The sequence below is a fragment of the Pinus tabuliformis genome, chromosome J (genome assembly GCF_031772625.1).
Source record: "Pinus tabuliformis cultivar Carrire ecotype Pingquan chromosome J, CPIR1, whole genome shotgun sequence".
Taxonomy (NCBI): Eukaryota; Viridiplantae; Streptophyta; class Pinopsida; order Pinales; family Pinaceae; genus Pinus; species Pinus tabuliformis.
In genome coordinates this window covers 460,930,613-460,945,962 of record NC_142295.1, presented here as the reverse complement: position 1 = coordinate 460,945,962, position 15,350 = coordinate 460,930,613, and the positions used below count along the sequence as shown (strand labels likewise).

The window sequence follows — 15,350 nt, the reverse complement described above, 5'->3', positions numbered from 1 at the left end:
CATCGTAATCACCGTCCTCACCTGGTCCACAAAAAAATTCTTATTTCGTATCTTATAACAGAGTAAATATCCCTTGATATGAGTTGATATAACACCATATAACACACCCCACAATGATGAGAGAGAAAAAACACGCACCATATTATATGTTATTATATAGAAGGAGGAACCGCCGTCGACAAACGACTCAACTCTCAGCAGAATCTAAGATTATAACACTCAGAACCGGCAACGCCCGTCAAAATCTATATTTATATCTTCTCTACTGTATATATTAATGTCTGAGTATGTAAACATGTATACAAGCTAAAATAACAAGTCTTGCTATACTCGGTCACGATGATGATGAGGCACAATGTACACCAGTTATGAGAGGCGTGATTAGTTTCGCGCATGAGTACAGATCCATCGATGTTCTGCAACCATTGCCCATCAACATGCATCAATTTTCCAATATTCGATCAAATATTTCTACTTATAATCTTTAAGGTGCATGAAATCAGAATAAACCAGATTATTTAATGCAAGAAAGGCGCAGAGAAGAGGAAATACGTAGGACTTGCTGTGCGCTGAGTCTCTTGGTGACGTCTCTACAGAGCATTCGGCGTATCAAGTCCTTAGCGGAGTGAGATATCGAGAACCACCGATCAGTTGGGAACAGAAGGCGCCCATAGAGGATTGCCTCAAATATCTCCTGCGGCGTCTCTCCCACAAAGGGGCGAGCGCCACTCAGCAATAAGTAGGCGATCACCCCTGCGCTCCACACATCCACTTTCTCGTTGTAATCCTTCCCTCCCAACACCTCCGGTGCTACGTAATACGGAGTACCCACAATTCCTTGCATTAATCCTTCCCCTGCATACATTAATCTGAGAATTTTAACCATAGGAACCATTGATTCATACCCATAAATTTCATAGATTTGTATGACAAGGGAATTGGGCAAGCATAATTACCATACCTGGAGAGAAAGAAGAGGCCTGCCCAAAGTCTGCCAGATTTATTTTAAGGAGGGAATTTGAATTATTGGCAACAAGAATGTTGTCAGGTTTTATATCTCGGTGGGCGATTCCCATGGAGTGGCAGTAACTGATGGCTTCCATGACCTTTTGCACGATGCTGGCGGCCTCCTCTTCCGAAAAGGGAACTCTATTCTTCCTGCCAACGATTCTGTCGAACAGATCTCCGCCTGAGCATATCTCCATTACCAGATGGACAAACTCATCATCTTCATAAACGTAGTGAACCGCAACCACAGCGGGGTGACCTGAGAGATACTGCACGATCTTGATTTCGTTGTTGAGGCATTCTCTGTCGATGGAATCCTGCAGATCTGCTTTTGTTATGGTTTTGCAGGCGGCCTGTTGCCCACTTTGCCGGTTGAAACATCTCCGGATCACTCCGAATCTGCCTCTGCCGATCACTTCCTCCTGCAATTGGTAGTTCCGAAGGAGGGCGTCCGTCATTGCTCGTCGCCTCTAATCTCCCAAATTTGATTGGAATATGAGGCACCGGCTGTTAGAGTGCCGTGGGGATAGATCACGTCAGAAATGGAGTGAAATTTCAACGGAATCTTTAACGGCGGGGAATCATGGGATCCATGCCTAGAATATTTATTTCATGTTTGAGGTGAGGTTGGCCATACGACGAGTATAGTTTTAATAATTCAAGTGATGACAATACTGAGTTTTGGTTTTGAATGTCCATTTTGTATTTATTTGGAGCCGTATCAACTTGCGAGTGCACTTTGAATATGTAATGCACCTGACAGGTAGAGGATCTTTGGTACCATTTGTGACGATATTGGGTATTTATTAATTGACGAAAATGTGTTAGGTGTTTGTCATGCAGTTTGTTATATATGGATGGATGAAAGACAAGAGCTTGAATATCATCCATACCGAAGAAGCGGTGTAATAATTATTAATAATTAATAAATATTTTAAAACTTTTCTTATAATTAATTTTAATTTTTGTTATTTTAATAAAAAATATTTTATAATTTTGTAAATTAAATATTAAAAAATTATTAATATCATTTAACTTATATAAACATCATTCATAACATTATTTTAAATATAAATATTTATAACTTAAATATGAATTATAACGTTATGTTATTTAAATATTTAGAATCATAAAAATTTATATCATAATTTTAATTTAAATTTATAAATATTCTTGAAAATTACCAAATTAATTTTTATTTTTTATTTTTCATTCAAAATGAATATTTAGATATTGTTATCATTTAAATGAGACAATTTTTTTATTATTTTTGAATTTAAAATTTTAATAATGTATAATTAAAAATGAGGTAATCTAATCTAGTATAGTAGAAATAGCATTTTTCATGACATTGTTTTTGGTTAATTTTAATCAAAATTGATATAGATTTTTAAAAATTTGAGTTTAAATAGTTTAATCCCATAATTCCAGTCCCCTAGTGTTTTTCAGGTGTTGAATCCATTTATGCATTCAAAAATGTATTTTAAACAACAAAAAATCTTGAAATTGTATTGCCAGATTTTGGTGAATTCTGATAAAAAAATTATTTCGTCTATAAATTAGACTACACCATTAAAAATTATACCCAGAAACAATATAGACTTAGACTTCTACAACAAATATTCGGTTTTCCAAATTTTCTTCAAAATTAAATTAAGAATTAAGTTATTTGAAAAGAAATAGAAGAATTTGTTAAAAAATACTTTGGTAACTATTTACAATAAGATTTCTTTTCCTTTTATTTATAAACTTTTTTCTTATTTATTTTAAAATTTATATATTAATATTAATGTTATATTGTGTAATTTATAATAAAAGTTAATCATCTATGATGTATATAATAATATTTATATATTTAAAATAAAATAATTAAATTTTAAATTAATTAATTAATTATATATATATATATATATATAATTTTAAATTTTAAATTATATTAAATATTTTGAAAAAATTTCAAACTAAAAAATATAGGATTACTCACCTCAAATATAAAGCATCACCTCATACGAGAGGTGATGATGGCATTTTATATTTTTATTATTTTAAATAAAGGAAATCAATAATAATATCTTAAAGTTTCGAGATATATATATATATATATATATATATATATATATATATATATATATATATATTAAAGTTTCGTAATAGTAATATATATATATATATATATATATATATATATATATATATATATATATAAAAGAGATTACTAACATCAAATATAAAGCATTGCTTCATACCCGAGGTGATGATGACATTTCTTTTATTGTTATTTTAAATAAACGAAGTCAATAATAACATCTTAAAGTTTAGTTATATCTATATCTATTTATATATATTATTTTAATTCTTTTTATTATATTATAAATAAAAATTAAAGTGTATTAATAACATGGTTGATTAATTTAATTTTTTTTATTATATTATAAATAAAAATTATAGTGTATTCATAACATGGTTGATTAATTAAAATAATAAATAAAAAGAAATGAAATTTATAAAATTATTTTTATTTTTAAAAAATAATTATAAAATATAAAAAGATTAGAAAATTAAATTAATGTAAAATCAAAACATTTTATCATATAAATAAAAAATATGTTCAATATTTTAACAAGACTAAATATTAAAAAATACCTAGCAACAAAATGAACTAGACTAAATATTAAAAAATACCTAGCAACAAAATGAAGTGAGGGTTGGATTATAATATGTTGTTTAGTGGTGATTAGTAGCCTTACCTCTTCTTAATACGATAGAGTTTGTATGTAAAAGTAAAATTTGGAATACTAATTCTACACTTCAATATAATAATTAATTTTTCCAACCTATTTCCTGTATATATAAACTTGATCACTTCACTTGGGGTGATTATATATAAGTTGTTTATTAAAGGGAAATCAAGTCGGTCAAAGAAGAAAGAGAATTAAGAAGTTTTTAGGGAGTGCAAGAAGAAGTGGAACAATGGAAATGACAAGAACACAGTAGCCATAGCACGTCGGTGTAAAGATTCAAACAACCACGGTAACATTGACATTAAAACAAAGGAGAAGTGTTGGAGGTCGCATCTAGAGCTCAACCCAAAGAACAAGAAAAGATATACTAAGAAGAAAAATATTATGGGCACATATTTGAGTAATCAAGTGGAAAGTAGCTTAGAGGTGGATGAGAATATTATTTGTATGTTAGTCCATAAGGAGATGAATATGTGTAGCCTTCAACATTAGGAAGAGAACAAAAAGTTCAAACTCTTCCATATAAAAACACAAGTCAAGAACACAAATATTGACGCTCTGTTTGACTTAAGATCATAGGAAAATTATTGATGCTCTATTTGACTTAAGATCATAGGAAAATCTCATTGTAGTACAACTCGTCAACAAATTGGGATTTGAATTTTTGGATCATCTAAGCCCATATCCATTGGGATAGCTAAATAAGGATGTAGAAATAAAAATAACTAAATAGTTGAAAATCAGATTTTCTATCAGTGTTGATTTTATTGATGAATAGAACTAGATGTAGTTCCCCTTGATGTATGCGGAGTAGTGTGTGGAATTCCCTTTATGTACATTTGAGATGCAATCTTCATGTGCAGAGTCAATGAATACCACATCATCAAGGATCCTTTTTCATCTACACACACAAAGGTGTGACAAGGGAAAGTCCAAAATTTCGCTAGTAGGTGCCAACCAAGCCAAGAAACTAGGTAGTTCTAGCAAGAAGTGTGTTTTTCCATTTTTAAGAGAAAATGAGTCTATAGAAGAGTAAAGAAGAGAAAATTCATCCTTGGATAGATCCACTAAGGAACAAATAAAGCAACTAGAAAAATTACTACAGGCATAAAGGGATTTGTTCAAGGAGCCTAAAGGGATACTGCCTAAGATCGAAGTGGAGTATGTGATCCAACTATTTCTAGACTTCCCATTTTTGAAAATTGGGCTATAAAGGTAGCCAGTTATAAAAGCAGGTGAGGTGAAGACGAAATTGCAGTAGCTCTTAGAATCAGGTGTCATTCGACCAAGTACCTCACCATGTGGGTTTCCCATCATTATTGTGCCAAGGAAGGATGGGACTTCGTAGATGTATATTGATTACAGGGTGTTAAACAAAATTACGCTCAAGAATAGGTACGACCTACCCATGATAAATGATCTACTTGATTAGTTGCATCAAGCAAAATATTTCCCTGACCTGCACTTAAAGGCTGGATATCACTAGGTTCAAGTTAGAGAAGAAGATGCCTAGAAGACACATACAAGGCTTGTATGAGTTGTTAGTCCTGACATTTGGCCTGTGCAATGCATTGAGTACATTTATGAGGTTAATGAATGATATATTGCACACTTTTATAGATTCAATTGTTATTTTCTATTTGGATTGTATATTAGTATACATTACTACATGCAAAGAGAAAAATCCCACATTTGATGTAGGTGTTAGAGACATTATATAAACACCAATTATTGGAAAACATCAAGAATTGTGAACTTGCAAAACACCTTTTGGTGTATCTAGGGTATGTGATAGGTGGAGGAGAGATGAAGAAAGATCTTTCCAAGATGGAGGCCATCCTGAAGTGGTTGACACCTACTAATGTTTCTAAGGTCAAGAGTTTCATTGGGGTAAGCACAATACTTGAAGAAATTCATAATCTCACTTTTAGTGGTAGTAACAACACTCCATTCCTTAATAGTAAGTGGTTTCGAGTTTCCAATGGGAAAAGGATCAACAAAGGGCCTTTGAGGAGTTAAAGGAGAATATTAGTCAAGAATCATTTCTAGCATTATTGAACTTGTAGCAATCCTTCGAAGTGCAGACAAATGTCAATGGCTATGCTATGAGAGAAGTATTCTTATAAGGAAGAAGGTGTGTATGCTACCATTATGAAGTATATCATGGGGTGGCTATTAACTATCCTTCCTATGACAAGAATCTTTATGCCTTGCTGCCAGTTGTGAAGTAGTGGAAACACTATCTGATGGGAAATAAGATAGTAAAACACATAGATCACTAGGCATTACAATACCTACATGCCCAAAGTTTCTACATTACAGTACCAAGCATTACAAGTGGATGGGGTTTCTACAATAGTTTCATTTAATGTTGAAGTATAAGCTGGGAAGCAAAAAAGTTAGTTGGCATGATTTCAAGGCCACCCACATCAAATATCACATCTTTTGGAACTCATATGTACATGGATCTATTCACCCATGATGCATACAAAGAGGCATATTCAGAGGATGAAAACTTTAATGAGGTTTTTTAACAGTTGTAAATCCAGAGTCATGTGCATGATGGTGACAACATAGTTGACTATCATCTCTAGGATGGGTTATTCTATAGGTTGGATAAGTTATGTGCTCCTGAAGGTGAGAGAGTATAGTTGATTAGAGAGTCTCACATGTCCAAGGCTGCAGGGAACTTTTGTGTAGGGAAAATAGTGGCCAAATTGCATAAGGGCATAACTTTTTCATATGGATTTTGATTGAGGTTATTCTTGCTTCTTTGGAATGTTATCTATGTGTATAATAATGCTAAAAGGCACCATACTTAAATGGAAAAAATTTACTCCCATTCTATTTGAGCACATTTTGTTCCACATATGAGTAGAGTAGTTGAGAGTGGATAGGGAGGTAGAAAATAGAGGGGGTTTTTATACTGTAGCAGCCCATAAGCCACATGTCTCACTCCTTTGTACTTGGATTCATTTTCCATTAAGAGAATGAAAACAAAGAAGCCTCACATTCTAGTTAGGTTTCCCAAGAAAGGGTTTCCCAGGTTATATCTTGTGCCAATTATGATTTGTGAGTTTTATTTTGTTGTTCTCTATTTTTTACATAATTATAGTTTGCATGCATCTTCAATAAAAGAAAACTAGAAATATTAGGAGAAGTAAACTCTCATAATGTAGATTCAGATTTCACTAATATATCATAGTAGATAAATTGTGATGAAATGTCCAATGGAACATTTATATCAGTTCACAAATCATACTAGTTGCAAATTTCCTTAATGATTCAATGCTTTATATAGAGGTATTTTTTATATTATGTTTTGATGTGATGGATGTGAGACATATGGATCCTAGGAAGTATATTGTATAAGTGGAGGTGTAAGGCTATTCATGTATTTTGTTAGTGTCCATGACCTATGCTAAGCGAGCTACATAATGTAATAATTGTGTTGTATCTCTATTTAGTAATGAGAAGACTTAAACGTTCTTGTTTATTTAGGGGACTCTGTTTCCTCACCAGATAAGCCAAAATGTGGGATTTTTATTTGTAAGTTCTTGGAGTATGAAGCGTAAATTTTGTAGTCCTAAGGGAGTGAGAAGAATCCCCCTCAAATGGATGAAGTTGTGGACTTGGCCATGGGCCTTCTCCTTATTTCTTTTTATGTGAAGCAATTTGGTTAGACAATGATTTTGGATTCCTTCATAGGATGGTGAATACCTATATAGCTTCAAAAGTATTTTGGGTGGGTTTTTACCTATTTGAGTCATTTTCATCCTCAAAATAAATCTAGAAAAATATATCAAAAGCATGAAATCCCTTAAATTTTTAGGGATTCCTTGAAAAAAATGGGAATTGGAGTGTTAGTCCCCATTCCCTAAACACACGGGTTAGATAGGGGGTTGTGAATGAGGGCTAGTGAGAAGAGTGGGTTGAAGGAGGTGGAATTGGGAAGGGAGTGAAAGTTTTGACTATAAGTAGTTCAATGAAAATTAGGATATTCATGAAAAGGTGTTAGGAAGCCTGTGATGTTTTAGATATGTGAATACCCAATTATCTAGACATCTAGAGCGTCATAGTCATGTTAGTATAAAAGTGGGGATGTTTTGGATATTTGAACATTTAGAAATTTTCCTAAGGGGATTTTTCCAAAGACCCATTTTCTTGATAACGAAACCTATGCATGATATATCCTAGAGTTGGTGAAAGTTTTTTGTTGAGTTTGAGGAATATAAAATCTATTAATTGTTGTTGATTAGGCACCATAATATTGTTAGAAGATGTAACTAGGTTCAGTCTTCATAATGATCTCTGTACTTATGTCATTGTATATTTTATGTAAAAATAAAAAGAAGAAAAAAAAATATTTTTCAAATATGGGTTTCATTCTAAGTCAAATTACTATTTTATTGAAGCAGTTCTTCATGCTCATTATTATTTGTATTGGTCAAAGTCAAAAGGCTTATTTATAGCTAAGAAAAATCAATTTTAAAGTTGTACTTTGAGTCAAAGAACCCTCAAGATGCCAAGTCAACCCTATCCCAAACGACATATTTATTCGAATCCCTATAGATAGTATAAATAGAGGGTGAGTTGAGCTCATTTGGACACACATAATTCACTTGATCTGTTTTGAAATATCACAGAAGGAAGGAGGGCTGAAATATAAAGTTGACAAGAAAAAGAAGGGTTTGGATGTGTGGAAGTTCTTCCTTGATACATGTCTTATCGAAGGATTATTTCTGATGTTGTACATGTTGTTGGTCTCTTGTTATTGATGTATTTGTTGTGTAGAAGGAGAGTTCAACTTGAAAATTAGAGGGTTGAAGTCTTTATGTGGTCATGGGTTTTGGATATCTCACTTTGATCTGATTCTATAAAAAAATAATTTTTAAGGGTTTTTTCCTTGGCTTAGAGTCTATATCTTGTGTTGATTGTTTTTTTTGATCTTCATATTTACATTTTGTAATGTTTGATGAGAAAAATATAATAAAGAATAATAAACTTCGAACAAACTTCACAGATAATTATCATGCAAAGATAAATCATCCCTAATATGTTGCCCTGTTGAGAAATCAGAGCTATGTGTGAAAGATGACAGCCTCAACGTCGCACTCTGTTGGCTTTGCAGATCTCTCTGCGGTTTTATTAGATGAATTTCCTCACCGACTTCTCTATGGCTTGTTTAAGTGGCTCACTACAAGTTGGCTTCGAATGTCATCAAATTGTATGGCATCATATGTACTATGGCATGAAATTAAATTATAGTACCTTTGGTTGATTATTGTGACAACACATGTATCTCCTCTGCAGCTCGACTATTCTATGTGGCCTGATGCACGTTTCTTCTGTGGTTTGTTCACATAAGTTCTATGGCTCGCTATTTCAGAGGCCCACATCATACTTACTGTGGCTCACATTATTTTAAGTGGCTCAGATTATTATATGGTTCACCTTTGTTTCCGGCGGAATTCACTTTCTTTGTGGCATCCCAATATAAATTTAGAGGAGTCGCACTATAATTCGTGGCTCACATGCATATGTATTTGTAATTCTCTGAAATTACATTGGTTCATGGTTTTTTATGGCTCATATGACCTACGGCTCACACAAAACTCTAATACCGCACTTAGCTAACGGTATTTACATCACAGAGAACTCGTTTTATGGCTTGCATATATCTACCCATATACACAATGATTATACTTTACTGTGAAGCTTGTTATATTCATTGTGGCATCATCGTATCAAATCAAACAATGCCCCACATGGCTTCGATCATACCCCTATAGCATTGCATTGAATTACTAAACGGCTCTATTATGCATCACTTTTATTATATTTGACTCGCACTTAATCATGGGAGACTCACGCCGTGATATGTTATATGATTTGAAGATTGTGGCTTACAATAGTTTGTATATTAGTCTCTGTGGTTCAACATGGACCTCTGAGGCTTAAATTTATATAAAAGTGGCTCTCATGTTCAACAGTGGCTCCCTATGTGGGTTGTGACTCATTCTGTTGCTCGATATTCTTTAAGACATGCATTACAATAAACTATGAGGCTCACATATTTAAGCAATGGCACGTAACATTAAGTGAGATCACACTTTTGTGGCTCAGACTTCATTTGGCGCTCAGTAACGATTCTTTGTGAATTGAATTTTATGATGGATCGCATCAATATATTGTCACCTCTACAATGGTAGTACATTACAGTATTAGATTAGCTCACATGGCTCACACAATGTTCCTCGAGTATGCATATGAATCCAATGATGGCTTGCATTTGTGATCACCTTGGCTCGTAGTGACCTATATTATGTAATTAGACTTGAAGTACTTACACCAAAGGCTCACTGGTATTGGTGAATGGTCATTTGATAATTATCTTATTGTGCGGCTTTAATAAAGTAGTCGTATTTGTGAAGCCTACCTAAAGAGATGATATGATCCCAAATTTCTGTGCTAGATCATATAGTTCTAAAACATCGCATATTGTATCAAATATCTGAAGTGAAAATATTTTAAAATATGGAGGTGGCACCGCAAAATTTTATAACATTGATTGGTGAAATTATATCTATATGATTCGTATGGCATCAATTTTGAGTTTCGTAAGTGGCTCAAACACGTCTTCCATAACACATATTGATATGTGGTTCGCTACTACAATGCTCGCATCTATTTGACTTGGACCTGGAGGGATGATAGATATTTACATAACCATGATGGAAGTGACCATAACAGTATTCGTTGACAACGTGAAACAATAACATTGTTAAGAGGAAGACAACAATCTTGATTGACAATAACGGATAACCAAAGATATGAAGCACCTCTATTGAAAGAAGATGACAAACTTAGTTGCAAAAGGATTCGACCTATGAAGAGACAAGGTAAGGTTGAAGAGGTATGTACTATTTTTTTAAACTTAGTTGCAAAAGGATTTGACCTGTGAAGAGACAAGGTAAGGTTGAAGAGGTATGTACTATTTTTTTATGCATGACGATCATTTAACAGAGAGAAAAAGGGTTTGCATATAAAGAGGAAGACAACAATTTTGATTGACAATAACGGATAACCAAAGATATGAAGCACCTTTATTGAAAGAAGATGACAAACTTAGTTGCAAAAGGATTCGACCTGTGAAGAGACAAGGTAAGGTTGAAGAGGTATGTACTATTTTTTTATGCATGACGATCATTTAACAGAGAGATAAAGGGTTTGCATATACATATATTTACATTAGAGACCATAACATACAAGAGATGGTGAATATGCCAAGTAGTTATTTGCATATAAAAGATAGAATAAAAAGAAAGTCAACTGTTACGGTTTTGCAACATGCTTGTAGAATTTTGCAAATAACAAGTCTTAATGACTCTAATGGATGTAGGGTTTGAATAGAATCTTCTATTTCTAACAAGACCTTGAAGATCTTAAAAATCTTCGGTTTTGCAACTAACTCTTTTATGTGTTTGTAGAACTTTATAGTTTGTAAGTAACAAGTCTTGGCATATAATGTTTGTAAACCCTAGAAAAGTACGGAATAAAAGGAGAACTCCGAGAAAAAGAAATCTCAACTAGTTGCTTCTACTGTAAAAAGAATCTAGTTTTTTGAGTTTGAAAAGTATGACATAGAGACAAGGGTGGTGAACAAGACCAAGATTCAGAGGGAGCTAACCTTCTTCAAAGCGCTGCAGGTCAAAACTATAAGGTAAAAGAACGTGGAAAAACATGAAGATGAATAAGAAGAGAACTTGTTATTAAGTAAATCGATTAGAGGACAAGAAGTTCACTCACCTCAGTTGGAAAGACAGATTTGTAAAGACCCTTAAGGTTTTCTCCTAAATGATAAATGAAAAACTGAATATTATGAAGATAAACTTTGTTTAAATATTGTTGAGTTGTGTTATATTCTTTCCACGACTAGCCCACGTAGTTAACTGAGGGGTTAGAGGAGGGGGGGGGTCACAGAGGGTTTGAGGGGTACCTGTAACCCCACTTTATGGGGTCCAGGGCAGTGCCCTGAAAAATTTTGGTTTTGGATCCTATGTTAGGATGGGCGGACCCACCTATGGTTTTGTGCATGAATTTCACACATGTTTTTTGGATGCGATGGTTTTTGGTCCATGGTATTGGATGCTTCGGCATGTATAAATATGTATTATAACATTGAAAGGAACATAATGAAAATCAAGATGGTAGTCCCGGTTTTGGGATCCAGGGGAAAATATCTGTGTATATGTGTTTTATGTGTTATGCTCTCGCATTATTTATTTTTTGTGTTTTAGAATTCATATGCATGTAATTTCTGTACGAGGTTAAAACCTACATTTGATATCAGAGCAGTTTTGGCTTCAAGGGGATGCCTTTGTTGCTGAGGGGTTTCGCTTGGGCCTATGGTAGACCCTGTTCAGTGGGAGATCTGCGAGATCGATTCTGGTGGTGAAAGAAGATGGAAAGTAGTGGAAAGATAGAGATTGAGAAATTTAATGGTAAGAGTTTTGAGTTGTGGAAACTCAAGATGGAGGATCTGTTGGTGGATAAAGATTAGTGGATCGCGGTAGATCCGGGTACTAAACCAATGAGAGTGTCTGATGAAGAATGGAAGAAGTTGGATTGGAAGGCAAAGAGCACAATACGATTATGTGTCTCAAATTTAGTATTTCTGAATGTATCAAGGGAAGCTACAACAAAGACTTCGTGGGAAAAGTTAGGGACTTTGTACCAATCTAAGTCTCTGGTGAATAAATTGTTCATGCGGAAAAAGTTGTATAACCTGAGGATGAAAGATGGAGACTCGGTGATAGAGAATCTAAGCGCATTTAATACTATGGTAAGTCAGTTAGCATCTATTGATATTAAAATTTCAGATGAAGATAAGTGCATCAGTTTGTTGTGTTCTCTACCAGATTTGTGGGATAGTCTGGTTATTGCAATAGTTAGCAATGCAACTGCCTTATAGTTTGATGAAATAGTCTTAGCCTTGTTGACAGAGGAGATGAGACAGAAAAATATGGAGAGCCCAAATGGTGATGCCTTGTCTGTACAAGGATGGTCCCAGAACATAAACAAAAATAAGTCATCGAGTGGGAGATTGAAATCTAGAGGGAGATCTAAATCCCCAAGAAAACCTGTAAAGGTGGTGTGCTGGAAATGCGGAAAGGAAGGCCACATCAAAAGGGACTGTAAATCTAAAGCTCCTGACAAAGGAAAGGGATCTCATGAGGCTCCTTTTACAGAGGTGAAAACCACCTCAGATGAAGGTGGGGATGTGTACTTGGCCTCTTCAAGTACACATGTAGATCATGAGGCAAGTTTAATTGACTCAGGTGCATCCTTTCACTTCACTCCCCATAGAGAGTGGTTCTGTGAGTATGAGAAATACAATGGTGGTGATGTATTCTTAGGGGATGATAGGAAGGCTAGAATCGTTGGTCGCAGAAAAGTAAAGTTGAAGATACAAGGTGGAAGGGTTAGAACACTTCTGGTTGTTCTGCATATTCCTGCATTAGCCACAAATCTGATTTCTGTTAGCAAGCTGGATGATGTAGGTGTAAAAACAGTGTTCGAGAAGGATACCTGCAAGATGGTTCAGGGATCACTTGTATTGATGCGTGGAGTTCGGATTAGAACTTTGTACAAGCTGCAAGGTAGAACTGTTGTTGATGGGTGCAACAGTTCCGTGGTTCCTGAAAGTGGAGCAAAAAATCTAGTGGTCTCTGGAGAAAAGACCATGCTGTGGCATCAAAGGCTTGGACATATTGGAGAGAAGGGCCTTCAAATATTTCATGGTCAAGGTATGGTAGAAGGTATGAGTAATAGCTCTCTGGATTTTTATTTCTGTGAAAATTCTGTATACGAGAAGCAGAATTGAGTGAGTTTCCCCTCTGGTGGTAAGAGGGCGAAACATATATTAGAGCTTGTGCACAGTGATGTGTTTGGACCTGTGAAGGTTCCATCACTTGGTAAGTCTGTGTACTATGTATCATTTATATATGACTTCTCAAGGAATACATGGATATATTTCCTTAAGAAGAAATCTGAAGTCTTTGACAGGTTTAAAGAATTTAAGGCTCTAGTGGAAAACCAGACAGAGAAGAAGATAAAGGTGTTGATGATAGATAATGGTGGAGAGTCTTCGAGTAAGGAATTTGAAGAATTATGCAAGAAGTGTGGTATAGCACGACAGAAGACTACTCCATATACACCTCAGCAAAATGGAGTTATAGAAAGAATGAACAAGACGTTGATGGAAAGGGCAAGAAGCATGCTTAGTGGTGCGGGGTTAGGATAGGAACTCTGGGCAGAGGCGGTGGATACTGCATGTTACCTGGTCAACAGGTCACCTTCTTCAGCGTTGGAGGATAAGACTCCACAAGAGGTATGGACTGGTAAGAAACCATCTCTTTCACATCTAAGGGTATTTGGATGTGATGCATATGTACATGTTCCAAAGGAGAAACGAACCAAGTTGGATAGTAAATCTGAAAAGTGCATCTTTATTGGGTATAAGGATGGTTTAAAGGGTTATAAGCATTGGAACCCAGTAACAAGGAAGGTTGTGTACAACTGAGATGTGGTTTTCAAAGAGGTGAATGATGTTATTAAACATGAAGTCCAACCACAGGAACCCGAGAAGATAGCGTTTGAGCTAAAGGAGGAAGATTCAGACTCTGCAGCAGAGGAGGAATCAGAAGATGAAGAGACACAAACTCCGGCTGTGAGAAGATCAGTTCGAGAAAGAAGGCAACTAGAAAGGCATAGTCCATCTGCTTTTTGTTCAAATTTTGCTTTGTCTAGTACTGATGATGATCCCAGAACTGTGAAGGAAGTAGTGGATTTAGAGGATGGAAAACTTTGGAAAGAGGCCATGGTTGATGAAATGGAATCTTTGCACAAAAATGAGATTTGGGATCTAGTGGAGTTGTCGGTTGGAAGGAAACCCATTAGCGGCAAATGGGTGTTCAAAAAGAAGACAAATGCAAAAGGAAAAGTGGAGATATACAAAGCTCGGTTAGTAGCAAAAGGTTATTCCCAGGTGTCGGGAATTGATTTTGGTGATATTTTTTCTCCTGTTGCCAAGGTAACTTCTATTAGATTACTTTTATTTGTTGCTGCTACTTTTGATTTTGAGGTAGAACAGATGGATGTGAAGACATCATTTCTTCATGGGGATCTTGAAGAGGAGATCTACATGAAGCAACCTGAAGGCTTTTCGGTGAAGGGTAAGAAAGAACTGGTATGTAAGTTAAAGAAGTCTCTATATGGGTTAAAGCAATCACCAAGGATGTGGTATCAAAAATTTGATACATTTATATAGGGACTTGGCTTTACCAGAAGCAAAGCAGATCACTGTGTGTATTTTAAATTAATTGGTGACCATGTTATTTATTTGGTCTTGTATGTGGATGATATGTTGCTATTTAGAAATGACAAAGAAATTATCTAGGATTTGAAGACCAAATTGTCCTCCAAATTCGACATGAAAGATCTTGGTGCTGCAAACTATATTTTGGGCATGGAAATTAAAAGAGATCGTACAAAGAGGAAGCTCTAGTTAAACCAGAGGAAGTATGTCGAGACAATACT

At 34.8% G+C, this 15,350-nt stretch overlaps 1 protein-coding gene across 1 annotated transcript; it reads right to left on the bottom strand.

Moving 5' to 3' along the window:
- Positions 1-381: 381 nt before the first annotated feature.
- LOC149227829 (phosphoenolpyruvate carboxylase kinase 2-like) lies at positions 382-1,466 on the bottom strand. The gene is made up of 3 exons (XM_089375580.1): positions 962-1,466; positions 553-855; positions 382-416 (listed from the first exon to the last, which is right to left on the bottom strand). The coding sequence occupies exons 1-3, from the start codon at positions 1,464-1,466 to the stop codon at positions 382-384; spliced, it is 843 nt and encodes a 280-aa protein (XP_089231706.1).
- Between the last annotated feature and the right edge of the window lie 13,884 nt (positions 1,467-15,350).

Coding starts and splice junctions, on each gene's coding strand:
- LOC149227829 (XM_089375580.1), bottom strand. CDS start 1,466: ATGACGGACGCCCTCCTTCGGAACTACCAATTGCAGGAGGAAGTGATC. Junction 856..961: donor GGCCTCTTCTTTCTCTCCAG/GTATGGTAATTA, acceptor TAATGTATGCAG/GGGAAGGATTAATGCAAGGA. Junction 417..552: donor CAGCGCACAGCAAGTCCTAC/GTATTTCCTCTT, acceptor CAATGGTTGCAG/AACATCGATGGATCTGTACT.